The 19,984-nt window shown below is 42.6% G+C and overlaps 1 protein-coding gene across 1 annotated transcript in view; it reads left to right on the plus strand.

The window, feature by feature from the left end:
- Dll (Distal-less) overlaps positions 1-19,066 on the plus strand; it is a 53,748-nt gene extending 34,682 nt beyond the window's left edge. Inside the window, exons 3-5 of the mRNA XM_043432231.1 lie at positions 14,829-15,000; positions 15,515-15,827; positions 16,857-19,066. Coding sequence (XP_043288166.1) covers positions 14,829-15,000; positions 15,515-15,827; positions 16,857-16,875 — 504 coding nt within the window. The 3' untranslated portion in view covers positions 16,876-19,066. The remainder of the gene's footprint in view (positions 1-14,828; positions 15,001-15,514; positions 15,828-16,856) is intronic.
- The last annotated feature ends 918 nt before the right edge of the window (positions 19,067-19,984 follow it).

A 19,984-nucleotide genomic window follows, 5' to 3' on the forward strand; every position in this document is an offset into this window, starting at 1 on the left:
ATAACTGTAAATATGTGTACGCGTGTGGATGGCATGTGCAGTGTCACTTGAAAAGTTCGAGGGGCAGGGGGCCTCGGTTATACACGTGTAAACTTTCACCGATCGTCCCCTTGGGTAAAAATCGATGGAGTCGACGACAATGGCTTCACCGGAGGATCCACCCATCAAACTTTGAACATGGCCGCTCCTGCTCGTGCGCGCGTGTCTCTTCGCTGTTATTTTCAATCGAATGTTACGAAGGCGTCGGTGTTGCTTCGTTTTTTGCCCACTGAAATATTCCATTCGTTGTTTTTAGTTGAAACGTAATTCGAAAAAGAAATAGATTAGAAGCGAGTCTGGGGCTCTTATCGTCTTGCTGGCTCTTACGGTATAATTATAGGCGATTGGAACGATGCCGGTTTTCCAAGCAATTACAACAGCGCCACTATCGCGCACTACGAGTCAATCAACTTTTCACCTTAAAGTACTTTCGTACATTTTTTTCAACAATCCTGCGCGCACACACTCGCCACATAAATTTTCTGTCCTATCATTACACTTTGTTTAATAACAATAATTTATTATGCCAATGCGGAATAACTCATTTCTCTGGCAACGTGCTCATGCTTATTCGATATTTATGTCTCTCGCTCTTCAACTACTCACGAATGAAAAATACATTTTCGTGTTTTTTTTTTGTATGAATTGGTGGACTTGTGGTTAAGACAGTCCGGACGACAGACGAACAGCGAGAGAAAAGGGCGCAAATATGCATTGAAGCGTACGAAAAAGCGCGAGCGTGTCCGGCCCGGGGGCCATTAGGGAAATATTCAAATAACCCTCAATATGGCTATACGTGGATTTACATTCTCTCTCTCTCTCGAATCCCTCGTATTGTTATTCTAGCGTGAAAACGACTGACGTTACCATTTATTAAAGGTAACTCGTTCCATTAACCGTTTTCATAGACCTTCCGAAGGGGCCCTCGGAACAGGCCCTTTTTCTCCACGCGACAGAAAAGTCAATAAATTCATCCGCCACAGTTCTGGAGTTTTCAGAGCCTCCGGAGTGCCTCGTGATCACTGGGAAACCTCGCAACATCGAGCTGAGGGATGATCGATGGCAAATGGAGTTTTTTCGAACTCTGGCAATCCGAGAAGTCCGAGTACGCTCACAGAGTGTATGGAAATCGCCAAGTCAGTTGGCGGAGGTTCCGAAACACCCCCTAGCGATCCTAAATAGCCCGGTGAATCCGGAGATATTTGTCCTCGAAATTCGGTCCATTTAAATAGCTCATAAACGGTCAAAATAGCACCTCGTTTTTTTCATGCCTTCCGGGGTATCAGGAAATCGGAAATTTTCCGCGCATCACGAATCTCCTATCTATTACAACGAACAGCCAGTATCTTTCATGCAAATCGAAAAAATACGATGAAAATTTACGATTTTCCGGTTTTTACTGTCTCCCAGTCTCTTACACAGTTCTTTTGAAATACACGCGATTCAGGACGCGTATTTAAAGTACTTACTGTGACATAGAACTCTCTTGGAGTGGCAAGGTGAGTCTCATGCTGACGAATCGCAGGGAAAACTTCTAAAGAACTACCACGTACATATATATATTGTAAAATTCTTGAAAGATGTACGTATACGGGCTCGAGCTCCCGCATTTACAGTGTATTTAGTCGCGATCCCAACGTCAGATACGCATCTTTTTCTCCTTCTCTTTCTCCCATTCTCCCCCACTTCTCATCTCTCTCTCTCTTTCTCTCTCTCTCACCTCCTTCTTCTTCTTCTTCGCGTTACATAATCTCACCTTGCTGCTAAACACGAAACAATGGACTGACGTGAAAGAGCGAGACGGAGCGATTGTTGGTACTCGAGCGAGGAGGTGGCATGCAGGAGCAACCAGACACACAGGCCTATATATACGAGTAAAAAAACGTTAAAACTTGCGATCACTCGTCTCGATAACTCCTCCGAGAAAATCGCCTATGTAATATAAGACTGAGTAATGTACCAACGTGCGACCCACTGACGACTCTGAGTGACGTTCATTATTTTTCAATCTCGCGTAATCCTCATTGGAAATATAAATAGTTGCACGTCCATAGTTGCCGTTTGATTTTTTCGACTCGGCAGTGTCCAAAAAAAAAAATATAAAAAAATTGTTTTTATTTTTCTTCTTCACTTATTTCGGAGTCAAAAAATCTTCCCGTTCTTTTCGAGCTCGGGGGGATTTGAAAAATTCGTAGAACGAACTCGGGAGTGGGCATGCGTGCGGAAATTTATTTAATCCGTTAGAAGACCCGAGGCGAGAAAGAAAATCGAGTTCCGCCTTCACCAAGAAACGTTACAACGTTACGTTTTTTTCTGCCCTCTTCTCCCGTATAAAAGCAACGATTTCTAACAATTTTCGCGAACAATGGACCTAACGGAAAGTTAAGTTGGGTCATGCAGAGGACGCTCGGCTAAAGATTCCAAGCGGTCTCGCGAAAAAAATATAAAAAATGGCTCCCTTATCTAACAGAAAAGTCAAGAGCCACACGAAACAGTCACGGACGACACTTTTTGCTTCCGCTCGGTTACGCTCAGTAAATTCGATTCTATGGCCATATTTTCAACAACCCGAGACAAATTCATCTAAGCGCATCATTGTTATGACTGTGCGTCTTGTAATTTTCCCCGTGGAAAAACATCGGTCAAGTGGACGGAACGAAAAAGGCATTCGGAATAATTATCCCTTTAAGGAACTCTTTCCGTCTGCTTTTTATATTTAATGAGAACAAATCAATTGTTGTTTGCTGATGGCTCGAACAACTGTTATTAAAAATCAGCATTCGAGGTCCGCTTTTCAAATAAAAATTACCCTTTTTCTAAATTTTCTTTTTCCAATTAAATATTTTCGTCTTTTAAATTTTTTCTGCTTTTACAATTCAATATTTTCACTATTTTATTCATTTTTATTTTACATTTTCCTCAATATTTGCAATTCGACATTTTTTATTATACTTTTCGCTTGCACATTTCTTAACAAATCATCCAATTTTAGTGCCTTCAATAACGAGACGCGTGTGTCAGGTGTTTTTAAAAAATGCTGCATGCACCTTGCAATAACGTGACACGATCTAGCGGACAAGAGGACGACATTTTCCACGAGAACGATTCTCGTATTTTTCTTTCTTTTTCTCTCTCTCTCTCTCTCGTTCACTGGTAAAAGCGTGAAATTACTGGCGGTGAGAGGCATATCCGTGCAACCCGAATTGCTCTGCTCTCGTCAGGCCCAACAATGACAACGAGTGCTCCTTTCGATAATAATAATAAATATTATTCAAAATATCAAAAAAACTTTACGCAACCATCAAAATCAATTTTTCCGGAAAGCCCCAAATTTACCAAATTCGTTCATAATCATCAATTTTTCCATTTTTTTTTATAATTCCTTTTCTCCATTCGTCAGAACGTGCACACCAAAATGCTCGCACCTCGAGTCACTTGCCCAACTGCACCGAACCAAAATCAAAGTATCCCACGAGCAGGAAAAAAAAATAGGAAAAAAAAAATAAAAAACAAGAAAAAGAGAGAAAAGATCAGAGAAGCATGACGTAAATTCGTCGTTAAGGAGACGAAGGAAACGTCGCGTTCCAGTGACCGAGCCTTCACTCCTCTATGGCCCTCTCCGACTTCAATACGTACGAAATAAATACACGATGCGTGTGTGTATGTATAAATATGTGTGAGGGCATGAAAAAATATATGTATACGTGCAGTTATATCGCGATCTTACGTTTCTTCTTCGCTCAATTCGTTCGTTCGTTCGTTGTTGTTGTTGCTACTTTTTTTTTCGTTTCGTTTTCATTTTATTTTATTTTATTTTATTTTATTTTATTTTATTTTTTTATTATTATTTTTTTTATTTTTTTCGTACGTTCTCTTCTTCTTCATGACGACGGTGCGCCACGCTGTACGTGCATTTTTATACGCGTTCCCGAGTCTCGTACATTAACCGACAGGAACGCGAAGGACGTTGCAAAAAGGTAACGGTGCATCGCAAGCCCGATGTGGCGCGCACGCCTGTAAATACGCGGCGGCCGGGACTTTGTGATACTCGTTAGCAATAAATAAAATCAAATTTACCTCGAATCTTTGCTTTCCCATGGGACGTTGGACGTTTTGAGTGCTTTCATACAGATTTTAGTGGCTCCTGGAAAAATTTTCGGACGTTTTTACTTCCGGGGAGGAATTTCTACGGGGGGGGGGGGGGGGGGGGGGGGGAGGCTCGCTCGAAAAATCGAATCGAGGGGAGCTTCCGAAAAGTTTTAGCCAGTCAACCGAGGCCCGAATGGCGGCTAATGGATTTGGGAAGGTTTTCAACGATTTTGGGCTTCGAGTCGATTTTTTTGGGAAAATACGGCCAAGGTTCGAGCCCCCATGGAAACTGGGGCTGTCGCGAACGAGCCCGGAGCTCGTGCCCTCGGTTTTTGGAAGCAAACAGCCTCGTTAGGGCCCAAACTCAAATTTGGGTGTGAAAAGTAATCGGGTCTTTGGAAGCCACTTTCCTGCGTCGAAACGGTCTTTTCCGGGTGGGAAATAATCGGTTTTCGGTGATCGCGAAGCCCCGCACGAATCTCCGAAAGTGACGCGGCCCTGCGCGAAGCAATCGAGTGTTTTCTCCGATCGAAAGACTCGCTGGAACTCCCCGCTCGTTTGTCATGCAAATTCGCCATTCTTGGAGCAACTGGCGCGAGTGCGCGTCTCTTGGTACGACGAGAGCCTATGACGAAATAGTACAACTCCTTTTCGGCATAAAGTCCTCTCGTTCGCGCGCGAGTCCATTGTTATCCAAAAGTGTGAAAAAAAAAAAAAAATATAAAAAAAGGAAGGAAAGAAGGATGCAGCAACAAAAGACGACGAACACGTGCTCCGAGGCGTTACGTGCTCGGTTCTCTCGTCGCGGCAGGCCCGAGCCACGCATCCATATTCCTAACAACGCTAATAATCTTTTTTCCTTATGTTTTATCGCTCTCGCACAAAATCGGAGTGCGCCGTGAAGAACGACAAAAAATGAGAAACTTTCCCAGGTTCCCGTTTCCCATAGAAGTAGAAACTAGAAAACATCGAGATGAGATGTAAAAAGGAAGGAGCGAGACAGCGGCGAGTTTAAAACCGAGCCGAAAAGCCGCCTTTTCGTACCTCAAATATTTTCAATCTCACATTCATTTATATACGTAATTAATGTTCCAATGCCACTGTGGACAGTTTTCCATGGGAACGGACGTCCCCGGGGAGTCACGGTGCGTCGTTAACCAACCGGATAGTCCATATTCTCTCTCTTCTCGAGCCAGAATGACAGTGTAGAATTTACCGTAATTTTCATAGCTCGTCTTCCTCCTTAACCGCAATGATTATTACGAGCCTTTCCTCGAGCCTTCTAAAATAATAAAAACTAAAAAAACCTCCTTCTTTATTATTTTTTCTCCCCCCTCCCCAGCCCCCGTGTTCGAACCTCGATCCCCGAGCTTTGAGCTTTAAAAACCCACCATTTCAGGCCCCCCAAGATCCGAAATGTGCTCGCAAGAAAAACAATATTTTTCTAAACTGTTTTAATTTAAAAAAAATAAAAAGAAAAAATAAAATAAAATCATTTTTCATCGTAGAAAAATCGCATTTTTTTTTTTTTACATCGACGCAGGCACATCGATCTCGCGAGTCGACGATCCACAGGACAATTTTTGCTCGAGAACACGTATCTAACGAGCGCGAGCTCAAAGAGGCAGCGAGAGACAGAGAGATCCGTTCGGTTACTATATAAAAGTGATGGTTGACGAGGGCCCAGGGGAAAGGGGGGACAAGCAATTTAGCGAACAGGCAAGGAGAACGCGCGACCGTGGCTTAGTGGGACGCTGACCACGGCTCGCAGGAACGGCCATCCACACAGGGGACGAGGAACTACACCTCGATGAGCACGCCACGACATTCTCCTTGCTCCTCGATTCTCTCTCTCTCTCGCTCTCTTTCCTTCTCTTTTGCTACTTTGCCAGGTTGCAATTTTACCTCGTGTCGTAGCAGCGCCTCCATTACTGAGAATATGAGAAAAAATGCACGCCGAGACACACGCGTTGTGCCGGGGATCCCGCAGGAAAAAGACGGGGAAAAGCCAAAGCTGATGAAGCAGCATGGAACGGGGATTCGGTTGATTCTATGCGGTTCGATAAAACAATATTTTTGGACGAGAGTAACGGGGCTGAGGAGAAACCTGGAAATTTAAATACGAAGATCGATAACGCGGCTTTACACAATTTTGGAAAGACTCGGGATCACTGGCGACGCGAAATGGGAAGCCTCAGTCTTCTACGAACCGGGAACACGATACTGGCAGCTTCGAAATCATTTTCGCATCCCAGACAACCTTAAGGAGACCCTCCAAATGAGGAAAAGGACCCAAAACCCTCTTAAGGAGGGGGGAACACGGAATCAAAATGATCAGAATTTGATAATATTTCGCGACAACATTCTTTGGCATCAAGTATACGAATACTGGTTTTTTCAAATTTTTTAACCACGTCTAAACTCTGCGCTTATACACGCGAACTTTGGTGTTCGATTTCTCGAGAGCCGTGTGGTAGAAAAATCTAAAAAAATGTATTTCTTGTATATTTTTAAAGAATACATTTACCAAATTTGATGAAACTCTTATCATTTTGATATTCTTCGTATTTTTAACGTGCTTTAGCATGGCGAGACTGGATCGTGGCGATCCACCCTCCTTAAAGGCGGGAAATTACAGTTTGGAATAACTTCAATTTCGAAGAGCTCGAATCTCGAGTTTATAAACTTCGAATGACAATGATTCGAGCAGAGCTTTGATGTCGACAGTAAATAAAGTTGAAACTTCAAGGTTCGAAGGACGTTTGCATCGAAAATAGAATGTGGCTATTGCTCATGGAACGGGGACGCTGAAATATCGATTTTTCGAAAATTTGATTATCAGTTTTCCGATTCATAAATTTTACTGCGGACGCAGCAATACTCCGAATATTTACAATTTCGTAAGTGCAACGAAAAACCAAACACTGCTGAGGTTGAAATACTGAAAGAGCGAAAAGCCGAACGGTCGAAACGGCGAAACGCTAGAAAGTCGAGCGATCGAAATAAAGAAATGGGAACATCGCCATTTCGACTTTTCGAGCCATCCCTCGCACTTCCAAGTTTTACAGGTTCGAAAAGCTCCCTTTCGATTTTGCTCCGTCCGTAAAACAACCGCTCTCCATTTCGGATTCGAAAATCTGAACTTCTGACGCATATTCGTGTCGTCTGGAAAATCATTCGAAATGAAAACAACCGAAATATTTTCGACTTATTAAAAATTCGAAGAAGAACTTCCGTTAAAATCATAATCTGTTGAATACTCGATAAAAATAACAATTAATCTGGCATTAAAACTTCGAAAATTTTCAAATATCGACCGTCCTACAATCCGGTTACTTCCGACACATCGAACCCTGCGCCCGGAACCCTCTGAAAACTATCCCAAGAGTTCGGCACTTCCAAAACCATTCGCAAAGTCAAAAAAATGGTTTTTTTTTGTTCAACTGAGAATTCCATCGTATCGATCCCCGTTTGAAAGCTCCCCGATACGCCCGGACCGAGGAACCTCGGAGCTCGCAATGACACTAATTTATAAACGAAGTTCTCGATCGTTTACGGTTCCTGGATCGTAAAGCCTCGGTAATTAGCGATTAGGGTGTGCCGCACACGTGACCCTTCTGTCGCAGAGGTCACCCGGACGGTGTGGCACACTGGGCTTGAGGGTTGACGTCCAATGCGGAGGTACACACATGCGAATGCGTTGCGAGGAGCCCCCTTCACGCTCGCGTGAATAATAAAATATTTCGAGACTCGTCGAGCACTGCCGGAAGCGATTATTTCGTCATTATCAATAAATTTTCTTTCGTCTATTCTCGAGGTGGTGCGAGCAGCCCCGAAGTTCTGTGGGAACCCGAAAACCCCGCGTAAATGAGCCTAACGACGCCACTTTTATTTATTTTTATTTTCATTCAGTTTTCAGGCTGATCAATTCGACGATATTTATAAATAAAAGAGGCTTGCTAAGACGCGGTGCGTCGCCGAGAAACGCGCGGTGGAAGACGAGAGAAAATACGGACGAAGGTGCGGACGGTAGAACGAAGAAAAAAGGGAATTTCGCGCCCGGGGGAATTCGGTCGTTGTTTAAGTGGCACTCCGCATCACCGATGCCAGACCGGAAACGGGAACCATCGTGGGCATGCGAAAACCCCCTCCCCTCGCGATGTACGTTGGCGCACGTCACTCCACCGGGGAATAAACTTTTGTTGAAATATTCACTCACTGACGTTCCAACGAACGTGGAAAGAACCAATGCGAAAGAAAAGAACGAAAAGAGAGAGACGGAAATAATGGAGACATTGAATTAAGGGTGAATGATACAAAAGTCGAAATAATTAGAGATTGATCAAATTTGGTGATAATGTTCTTCAACATCAAGTGCGAAAACGCAAATTTTTTCAAAATTTTCTTCTGTTTAGTTATCGAGTAATTACGCGTTAAAGCAGATTTCTTATGCCCGGAAACGCCATGCTTATACACGTGAACTTTAGTGATCAATAACTCGATAACTGTACAGAAGAAAAATCTTAAAAAATTTGTATTGTCAAATTTGGCACTAAAGAATGTGTTCACCAAATTTTATAAAATTCTGATAATTTTGAATTTTTTTATGTTTTTAGCATGGTTCAGCATGGCAAGATTGTATCGCCTGTGCAATATATCCTTAAATTAAACAAACAAAAAACATCCTCGTGACTCTTTGACCTCTGGGGGGCTCCCTCCAACTCCAGGCCATTTTGGCTTTCGCCTTCTCGAGCCACCGCTGCTCTCCACATTTTCATGATTTTTCAATTTTATTCCGGCTTTTGGGTGGAAATTATTTACGAGGTTTCGTCATTTTTTCTACGTGCTTTTTTTTCGTTCGCCATTCCACGTACTCGAGACATTTGGATTTATTTTATTCGGTTTTTCGTTTTTCGTTTTTTTATTTTTACGTTTGAAACGGTTTTTTGAAGCTTCAGTAATGGATTGCTCATTTGAGGCAAGCTCGAGAGGATAGATCGAACTACCTTAAAAACATCGTCCATTTGTTTTTTTATATCTAAGTTTTATGGGCTCGAAAAATTCACTTTCGATTATTTTCTACTCTCTGGTCTGTTTATAAAGTGTTGGATTCGAAAATATGAACTTTTGAAATGAAAACTATATCGAAATTGATATTTTCGAGTGAATACCAATTCGAGATTCGATGAGGCATCGTGGTCTGCTGAGCAGTCGATCGGAAATAAGAATTCCGAGTAACTTTATTCTTCAATTCGACATTAAAAACTTTGAAATTCTCCAACGTCGAGCATTCCGCAATTTGACACATCGAATCCTACCCAAACGAGCTCGAACGAATTCACTGCGAAAGTGGACTTCCTTCTAGTTTCTTAGTCTCGCTCACTTTGGAAGTACAATCAATATAATTATTGTTGAAGGCGGGAGCCACGAGCTCGTTACAAGCACGTGGCCTCTCGTTACGCGGAACGCCATCAATGAAAAGTTTAGACCCGATATATAATAACGACGAGAAATTGATGAGGGAAAAAATGAGTGTGGTGTTGTTACGAAATTCCAGGAATTGCAAGCTCCTCAGCGTTTCCTTTTTTGCCCATTTTGTATTCTATTTAGCAAAAAGTTCGTGACGAAAAATTGCATTGCCAGATGAGGATCGCACGGCGCTGATTTCCTATGAATATTTCATAGCGAGCCTCGCTCTTTTTCTACCCAACGCGGCGACGACAAATATTCGCGCATTTATTTACCTCATTTTTTCTCGAACTTGTTACTTATCGAGTATTCAGATAAATCAACGAGAAATCCAGTTTCAATACGCCATTGGACGAGGCGGAACGATCGAGTGAGGGAATGGAAAAATCTTGATTTTTCAAAAACTTTTTTTGAGTGCCCTCGAGTGCGAGCCTGATTTTGAGTGTATCTGGAGTTTTTTAAAAAATTTTTAAACTTCCGTACCAACTCTCGAGTTCCCCGGCGTCAGGGGCCTCGAGACGTTCCGATTTTGAGTGAAATAGAAGATAACTGCGAGAGTTTTGATTTCGTAAAACGATTTTTAGGAGTTTTGAGTGCCGCCTCTATTTCAACGAGTTTTTGAGCCTCCGCGCTGAAACTTCGCGCACCGTTTGCTGCCGTCGTTCCCCACAAAGTAGCCCCGTAATATTGCCGCATTTTAAGCCACCCTGTGCAGGCTTTTCTCGCAAACTTAATCGATGTAAATCGCGCGCGGGGTGTTGTACAACTGTACGGAATGAAAATAAAAGCGAAGTAAAGGCTCGAGTGCTCGGTTACAGCATTGTAACTTGGACGAATCGTGCTCCCGTCGACGTTTTACTACGCAGTTCGCTATGTCCATATATAAACTCGAGTATAGCCCCGCCGATCGCGCTCTTTCTCGCTCGCTCTCTTTCTCACTGGAATAGTCGATAGCTCAGAGTCTTCCAGGCGATGCGAGAATACGAGGCGATATACAGAGACGATTGTAAAGGGCATTGGGCGTTATAAAAGCCAGATATAGACGGCATGACGCGTGTTACGGTTCACGTCAGTTCATTCACTCCAAAAGTGCCGCACTCAAAAAACCAGCCCTGGAGAGGCTCTGGAAGGGCTCTAAAATCGAGCTGGTTGTTGCTGAGAATTTACTTTTTGTAAACCAAATTCAATGAGACAATAACGACAAGGCGTTTTGGGAAAAAGCCTTGCTCGGGAGGCATTAAAAACCGACGAAAATTCGAGTGTCGAGAACTTCGAAAATCCTTTCTTCGATTCGGCCATTTTTTTATAACAAAAATTGATTTTTCCATTTTTTTCATCACTGTAATACCACTGGAATGAAAAGTTTTTTTACGGTAACTACTTTTAGACCAAATTTGTATTACAGCATATTTTATTAAAAAGTAAAAATATGAAAAACGATATTTTTACAAAACAGTCAACTGATAAATGCAAATTTCCACGATGACACATTTTCACTGGTATTTTTCAAAGAATTATTATCTGCGTTTTCGGACTCATTTTATTGCAACAAGTCTCATTTTATTCCTCAACTGATTTTTTACGAATTCACCGTGTAGTTTTTTTTAACTTAATCGTTTCACCGTTGCAGCTAATTGTTCATTAAGCGAAGAAACTTTTTCATTTATAATTTCTGAAGGATTGAATTTAAAGAAATAAATCTACGCGGTGAATTCGTAGAGGATCAGCTAAGTTACAAAATGAGACTTGGTGCAATAAAATCGGTTAAAAAATACAGATAATTCTTTGAAAAATACCTGTGAAAATGTGTTGACACGGAAATTTGCATTTATCAGTTTATAGTTTTGCAAAACCATCATTTTTAATATTTTTTCACGTTAATAAAATATGCACGAATGCATAGCTATTAACAGTAAATTTAATCGATACGATAAAATTGGTCTAAAAGCGTTTTGAAAATTTATCACTCATTTGACTAGCATGCAGTACAGGAATTGCCTTAAATCCCAGGGCAAATTCGCACCAGTGCGGTGAGTGTGTGGCCTTGAAGGGAGTGTCGTGTCTACGGGCTAAATGCAACAAGAAATTAACAAATTGAAAAGTATTGTTGTGAATAATGATGTGTTAGATATTCGATGTAGATTATGAGAAAATAATTATCGACTCCTTTAGTGTCTGTGAGGATCTGGAGTCCGATGGACTTTTGAAGTCGCTTTTATCGAGGGCCAGACTCGTCTTTGAATAAAATTTCTTTCGAAATTATCGTTTTATTCGTAATAATACAAGAATGAGTGTGTGTAGAGTTGATAATACACTGAGAAAAAAAAAATTGTTGATTCAACAGCAATTGATGTAATTTCTGTAAGAGTTTTCTCCATTTAACTGAGATGATTGAATCTGCAGTTTGATTTAAAACTATAATCACTTAATCATGATGGTGATGACGTGTTTCATTGGCACATTTCGTTGTCCCAGTCACTTTTTTTCTCAGTGTATTCACAACGAATGTAAATAAGATGGGAGCGAAGGAATTTATTTTTTTTGCAACGTTTTCTGCGGGAGGTGAAATCGACGCGTGAATAATTTCCCTTAAAAAATGAGCGTTCGGTGAGAAAATCGAAAGAAAAAATTGGGAAAATGGTAAAATCATCGATTTCGAAGTGAAAGAAAAACATGACTCAAATGTCGAGTTATTTCGGTTCGTTTTTCCTTCCTATTTGCTATGCCAGGTTATCCCACGGTAGTAAATATTGATAAAAGCTTCCCCCTGGCAGTGGCTCGCCTGGCAGGAAGGCTTGTTCATCCACACCGTGAAGAAAAGACGTAAATATATGGGAGCCACATTCGGCGCAGTATATCTATGTTCACTTCGAAAGAAGTCGGTCGTCTCCGAAGCCGCCTTTGTCGGGCGCCCCCTGTACCTTGAGCAACTTCTCCGCTTTTTCACGGAGCAATTAGAAAGAGATTTATTCGCGCCGGCACGCTCTGCTCGCTCCCGCGGAGTCGCGTGAGCGCTTGCGCTCGCGCGCGTTCATTTTTGCCGCCCTCGCATTCGTCGAATTCGTCTTTTGCCTGCTGGGGCTCCAATTTTTTCGAGTTTGCGATCTTTTTGGGGCTGCGAGTCCGCAGTTTTTGGGGCTTTTCCCGTCGACTTTAAGGCCTCGGGCTCCAAGCTCGAATGTTGCTTGTGAATTCGAGTGAAAATTGATGGAAAAGGCTCGAACGAGGTCCAATTTCGCACCAATTCGCTGCCTCGGGATCGTATCTCTCCCTTGGCACACAAGACACTCACAAAACACGCATCGTCTCTCGCGGCTTCGTCTTCCCCCGCTCCGGCCCTCCTCTCGTTCCGATCGTCTCTCCCATCGCCCCGACTTAGTTAATTAAAGTAACCGTACGGTTTTTTGATTGACGCATGCTCGCCCACAGATAGATTCCCGGGATTATAAGAAGGCGGGGAGGAGAGAAAGCTCGCCCGGGGAAACGAAGACAGAGGGGAAGAGGAAGAGCGAAGGAGGAAAAAAAAGGAGGAGGAGAAGGAGGATTGAAAATAAAGGACGAAGAAAAAACGTCCTCCGGGCTGTTTTACGCAATCTCCGAGAATTTCCCACTCCGTGGGGGCTTTTCAGATTGCTTTTTTGTACCCGAGTCTAAATTTTTACGTTGGGAGTAGATTTTTCGTGGGAGAGTTTTCAAAAGACTGTTGAAATTTCATTTTTTTCATAAATTTCCTCTCGCTGAATTTTATTCGTTCGGCCGAGAGCTCCGAGAGACGATTCGCCGTCGCCGTTACATCACATCTCATGTTTACGAATGAAAATTAACGATCCGGCGAAATAAGAAAAAAAACGCGTCACGACGGGGGACGAGGCGCAAAAAAGACAAAGCGGCGTTACGAGCCCGCATATGCAATCCGCGAGTGCATTTGGAGCCACGAGACAAGACTATTTCTTGGCTGTTGTGGGAGGTGGTGATCTGCCGAGAGCTCTCGCGCCACGTCTACGTGACCATCTCGACCGAGAGGAGCCAAGAGGGAAATGAGAAAAAAAACCTGTTACGAAACTAAATTGTAATCCTCCTTCTCGTCCTGACGCTCTGTGCTATGATCGTCGTGTATTCTTTTCTCTCCCCCTCTCCCTTTCTCTCTCCTTCCATTCTTTTCCTCATCAGCGAGAATCGCTCCGTCGCTGCTGACGAAAGAATTCTCACCGAGCACTCAATCCATGCCTCGGGGATCGAAAAAACGTCACTGGACCGCGTCACACTATTTTTCACCCGGATTACCCACTCTGCCAGTATTTTTGATGACGGATTCGTCATCAGCGGAAAATTTCCCATCGAATATCACCTTCGAACGTTGTAATAGACGAAACATTATTTTTTTCTATTTTAGGCTATTTTTGGTCTATTTTGGTCCATTTTAGGCTATTTTGGTCTATTTTAGGTCTATTTCGGACTATTTTGCTCTATTTGAGCTCATTTTTTTCAATAAAGAAGACAAAGCTTTGAAAATTCGTGAAAAACCGAGGAATTCTTGTCAATTTATTTTCCAAAAAGCATTCCAAAGCTCGATCGATCCGGAATAGAACGAATTCTGCTGACGAAAGAATTCTCACCGAGCACTCAATCCGTGCCTCGGGGATCGAAAAAACGTCACTGGATCGCGTCACACTATTTTTGACCCGGATTATCCACTGTGCCAGTATCTTTGATGACGGATTCGTCATCAACGGAATATTTCCCATCGAATATCACCTTCGAACGTTGTAATAGACGAAACATTATTTTTTTTCTATTTTAGGCTATTTTTGGTCTATTTTGGTCCATTTCAGGCTATTTTGGTCTATTTCGGACTATTTTCGTCTATTTGAGCTCATTTTTTTCAATAAAGAAGACAAAACTTTCAAAATTCGTGTAATACCGAGGAATTCTAGTCAATTTATTTTCCAAAAAGCATTCCAAAGCTCGATGATCCGGAATAGAACGAGATTAGATCTGCGGAGGTAGATACGAAAAAATATGCCGATCATTTAACCATTAGATTTTTGTTGAAAAGGGAAGAGCATTAAAAAAACTTGGAGCGTTAATTTAATTCGAGCCATTTCCAACAGTTCAGCCGATCAAGATTCAGAAGTGCTTCCATAAATAATTGATTTTATAAGCAGTGAACGGATGTTTGCGATCCGAGTTTGAACTGATCGAGATCTCTCGTCTTGTTTACTATGTTGCAGGTGAAAATCTGGTTCCAGAACAGGAGAAGCAAGTACAAGAAGATGATGAAAGCAGCGCAGCAAGGAAGCGGAGGGGGTGGTGGGCAACTCGGTAGTTTACTGCCCGGTGGTACAGCATTGCCTGGTGGACCATCGCCACAGCCTGGACAACCCGGTGGCCTAATGCAAGGAGGTCGGTTTCAAACATTTCATTATTCCTGACCGTTATGAAAGTACTAAAAAGCTAATGAAAGCTCTGGCAGCACTCGTGGCATCCGGAAGCACTCAAACATGTTCACGTTGACCTCAAAACTGTGAAGAGCCACTCAAATGGTCGTTGACACTCGGAAACTTGTTCCCCACTCAAATTCGCACTCAAAAACGACTTTGAACTCGAAATCCCTAGCGATAGCAAACCGGTGGCGAAAATTTTGTTGGGGAATACGTTTGAATGTTCAGTGCACTCAAAAGCTACTGCGCAATGGCCTCTGAGGCGACTGGAGCGCTCAAAAATAGTTTGGAGCTGAAAATCCCTCCGGAAATTGAATCCGGATCGGTTCGAGTTTCAAAATTCGTGTTCATCGAATTTCGAACTCGATCCCCACTCAAAGTCACTCAAAATCCATTTCGTTTGTACTTTCTAAAGTTATATTGCTCGATGGAAATGAAAAAAGTGCCTCAATGCTCGGGTTTTTTGTCTGTTCCAGGCGGCGGAAGTTCCGTTTCGGGAAGTCCAACGACCGGCTACCTGGGAGGAATGGGAGGGGGCGGGGGCGGACACACGCCCGGGAGTTCGAGTCCCGGAAGTGAAATGTCGCCGCAGCACAACGAGAGCCCGCCCGCGCCATCTTGGCCCGGCGAGATGAAACACCATCCACATCCACACGCACCACCCCACACCCACCATCACCCCCATACGCCCGGTCACCATCCACCCCCACCCCCACCCCCGCCACACCACGCGGGATACATGCCGCAATATTCGTGGTACCAGGCCGATCCTAATCCAGGATTACTCACGTTAGTATTCCCCATTATTTTATTCCCTTTTGCTTCCTCATCGAGGAAGCTTTGTGACGATGAACATTTTTTTTTTCCAGCAATTTTCAATGTCAATGTGCTCAAAATTTTCCAAAACATCGAAAAATCATATCTAGAAAAAATGTCCGGATGTTTGTGTATGTTATAGCACTGCAAAATTCAAACGCTTATAACTCGGAAACGGTTTGAGATACAGGGCTACCGTTTTGCACAGATGTTAATCTGTACAAGCTCTTCATTATCTGATAATTTTGTCAGAATTTGTTAAAAATTACGAATCTGACGACGTTTTGAAATTTTCATAAAAATAGTGCAGACGCTGTAACTTTCGAAAATTTAGAGATTTGTTAATAATGTTTTTTTTTATAAATGGACTATTATAATAGGAAGGTTGGTATTGTATTTGGGGAATATCGGTTGAGCGGTTTAAATTTTATGACATTTTGAATTTCACGAAAATATGAGTTTTTCAAAAAATCGTCTAACCGCTTGAATTTTTGGAAATTTCGTAAGATATCGTGTATAAGTCTGTACTTCCTCTATACTTTCCAGCAAAGTTGTCTGAATTATTTAATTTCAATGTAAATAGAAAAACGATGAAAATTGAAAGTTGCAAACCGTTTTTTCTGATGGCTCGTCATTTAGTTTTTTTTTTAAATAAATTTAAACAAAGAGATAAATTAATGTTCGTAAAAGAAGGTAGACAAAATACATTATTTCCTTGCATAAAAAAAAATGCTGCAAATCAAAATTTGCAAATTGCTTCCTCTCATGATATGGTCAAGATGCACAGTGCTCGGAGCTTCCTCTATGAGAAAGCCAAAATGAAAAATATAGCAGCTCGTAGAGTAAGCTTCGAGCATCGTGCATCTTGAGCATCTTGACGAAGCAATTTTCAAATTTTAATTTGCAGCATTTTTTTCTCCTCTCTTTCGACTCGACCTTTCTCGACGAGTTTCCACGTTTCCGAGTCCTCAAAACGTCGTTTTTTCTTTTCTCCTGTTACAGGGTTTGGCCGGCGGTCTAACAAGAAGAGCCGGCGAGCTGGACCCGCGATTGGGGCGAACGCAATCATCGTCGAGGTTTCTCTGAGGGCCTGTGCTGAGAGAGAAGGGGCGAGGGAGGTTGGCGAGAAGCGGGAAGGAAGAAGCAGCTCTCGAGGGGAGTTCACGAGAGGGTGCGGGCTCCGTGCGCCCTCTTCGGTGTGAAAAATCCCACAAAACCTAGCCACACGAGTACCCGGCGGATAGTGGCGTTTCGAACATTCCGCCATTTTCTTTTCTTACCGGAGAAACAGAAGTTTCGGATTTCGAGATAAAAAAAAACAAACAAACAAACAAGCAAACGAACGGGATCCGAGGACGAGGGAGGGCAAACGATCGGGCATGGAACATCCGAGTGTGCGGTCTCGAGAGAAAAGGAACGTTTCTCGTACGTTGCGATCGCGACCTACTTCGCGTTCCAATCCTTCTCTCTCTTTCTCCCCCTCTTGCGGTCTCTCTCGAGCGCGTCTCCCATCCAAAAGCGCGCGTGCTATTGCGCAGAAGTCACGCGACGCTCGCCCAAGCCCCACTTCACCCCGCGTGCGGGGGGGGGACCCCCCCCCGGCCGGGTGGGGGACTCCCCCCGCGCTCTTTCCCCACTGCCGCCTCGCGCCCTCTGCCGCCAGCCTAGAAAACGCCTCGGATCCGTGGCCCGACAGCAAAACAACAACGCTGACGACACAGCCACGAGCACGACGACTATTTTATCTCCGTGGTTTTGAATTCATGAAATTCCCTCATCTCCCCAGCCCCCACGACTCTTCTCGGGCTTGCGAGTCGGGATATTTTAATCAGCTTTTTATACACCGTGCAATTCCACTGATTTTAATAATCCTCGAGTTCCTTGCCACCAGTTTTACGAAACGAGCGTCGAACGAGAGCTCGAATGAGAGATTTTAGTGACGGAAAACGAGGCGACACGCTTCCCAGCCGAGCTCAAACGTAAGTTGACGAAACGTTTTTTCAAAAATTCACCATTTTTCTTTCTCCAAAGAAGTCGGGGAGAAAATACTATTTATTTGAGAGCGAAAAGCGAGAAAGTCTCGCGCGGGGCGATGGGTTGGGGGGGGGGTGATTGTGACGAGCACTTGGCCCCTCCTCTTTCTCGTTGTTCTACGACTTTTTCCCACGAGCAAGTTACGGGGAGGCTCAATTCGAGAAAGCCGAGTGTTGGAAAAGCAAACGGAAAGTTCGTGTGGGAGGAAAATAACAGAGCTTGGGGAGCTCCGGAGGGGCGGTCCGCCGGGGACGAGGGGAAGGAGAGAGACAAAGGCGCCTCCCGAGGGGATGTTTCAGTAGAATTTTATTTCTAGCGTTGCTAGTCCTGGGGCTAAGAGGGCAATCGAGTGCTGGAAGCGATCGGGAAAATTAATTAAATTAATTGGGCCGCGCGGGAGCGACAACCTTTTGTTTCCCCCTCCCCCCCCCCCCCCCCCCAAACTTTCCTCGATCCCCGGCAACCTCCAAAACTTTGTGTAAATAATTTTAACGAAAATTCAAATGCGTCCCGGGACCGTACACTAAATTTCAACACACCACACACACACACACACATACAAAATTTAGATTTTAAGCGTAAGTGGATCTGTGTAAAATATAACTTCGTGATCTAAGATTGTAAAGAGACAAACGATAAATAATTATAAATCAACGTGTACACGAGCGAAGAGAGAGAGAGAGAGAGAGAGAGAACAAATTGAGTGCGTGAAAGATTTCGAAATCCCGGATAAAAAGGGGCCGATCAGCTCGACTTTTACGTCCATTTTTAATTTCATTATTTTATTCATTTAATAAATACACAATTTTATATCCAAATTTCAACGAATCGAACGCCCTTAAAATCGTCGAAACGATCATCCCTTTTTTCTCCATTTCGAACTAGTGAAACGTGAGGATACAAAACACACAAAACAATGTCGAGCGAAAAAAAGGCAAACAAAATGTCGTCTATTATGGTATTAATTAGCGAATCCCCCCTCCAAGATCCCCCCCCCCTTGCGACTATTTTCCTCTCATCCTTCTCCCTTTTCCCATCCACCGAGCTGTCCTCGTCCTTGTAAGAATATAGATACTATCGAAGAGAAAAAAAAAACAAATAAAATACCTTAACTATGATTACTATTGTATAAAATCTGAATAATAACTAATTAATTCAATTTAAAGATGAAAAGAAAACAATTTTGTCTCTGATTTATTTATTGCGTCCTTCAAGTTTCCCTCAATTTTTCATTTTTCCAAATTAAAAAAAAAAAATAAAAATATTATTTTTTGTCTAAATTTCACTCATTCGATTTTGAGCAGATGAAAATTTTCACGAGCTCGAAGCAACGTCGATGGGACATAAGCTCAACTCGAGTTAATTCCTAAAGAAATTTATTGTCGGACGATTGAGAGTTTGGGGATTGGGAGGCTGAAAAGTTGGTCGAAAATCATCGTTGGATTCGTGGACGAATTTTCTACTCATAAATTCTCCTTGTTCACTGCTCATATTTGGACGAATATCTGCTGATCGAGCTCGAGGATATTTTTAGTCAAATGGAAGGTAAGTGTGCATACTGCAACATTGTAGATTTAGCTTAGAAAGTTGTGGCGGCGATCGGGAGGATCGAGATGTTGGTCTCTGGTGCACGAGATGATCGGGGAAAAAAATGAACTCGATCGCTCTCGACTCCGGTGCATCGCGAATCCTCTTTACTCTTTCTTTTATTTTTCTTTCTTTCCAGAGAGCGAATACCACCTGCCACTCGAGTTTAACAGCACGCGCATGCTCCACTTTTATACGTAACTGTTTTTATACGAAGAAATATAATATCCGACGATACTCGACTATTAATAAATGAAAATAATGATAAAAATGTCGATTAATATTTATGGGAAAATACGAGTGAATCCGCTCTGCAAAAACGAGAAACGAGACTTCTTTTTAATCGTATCAGCTTATTCGTTTACGAGGAATTGAGTTTTTTTAACTGGGCTCAATATTTTTCTCTTTTAATTTATCAATTTATTTTTATTTCTCGTATTTTTGTTAAATTTATAAGAATTTTCGATAATTGTTCGGAAATGTCGATGCACGTGGCCCAATTTGTATTT

This window comes from Venturia canescens, chromosome 11 (assembly GCF_019457755.1).
Source record: "Venturia canescens isolate UGA chromosome 11, ASM1945775v1, whole genome shotgun sequence".
Classification (NCBI taxonomy): domain Eukaryota; kingdom Metazoa; phylum Arthropoda; class Insecta; order Hymenoptera; family Ichneumonidae; genus Venturia; species Venturia canescens.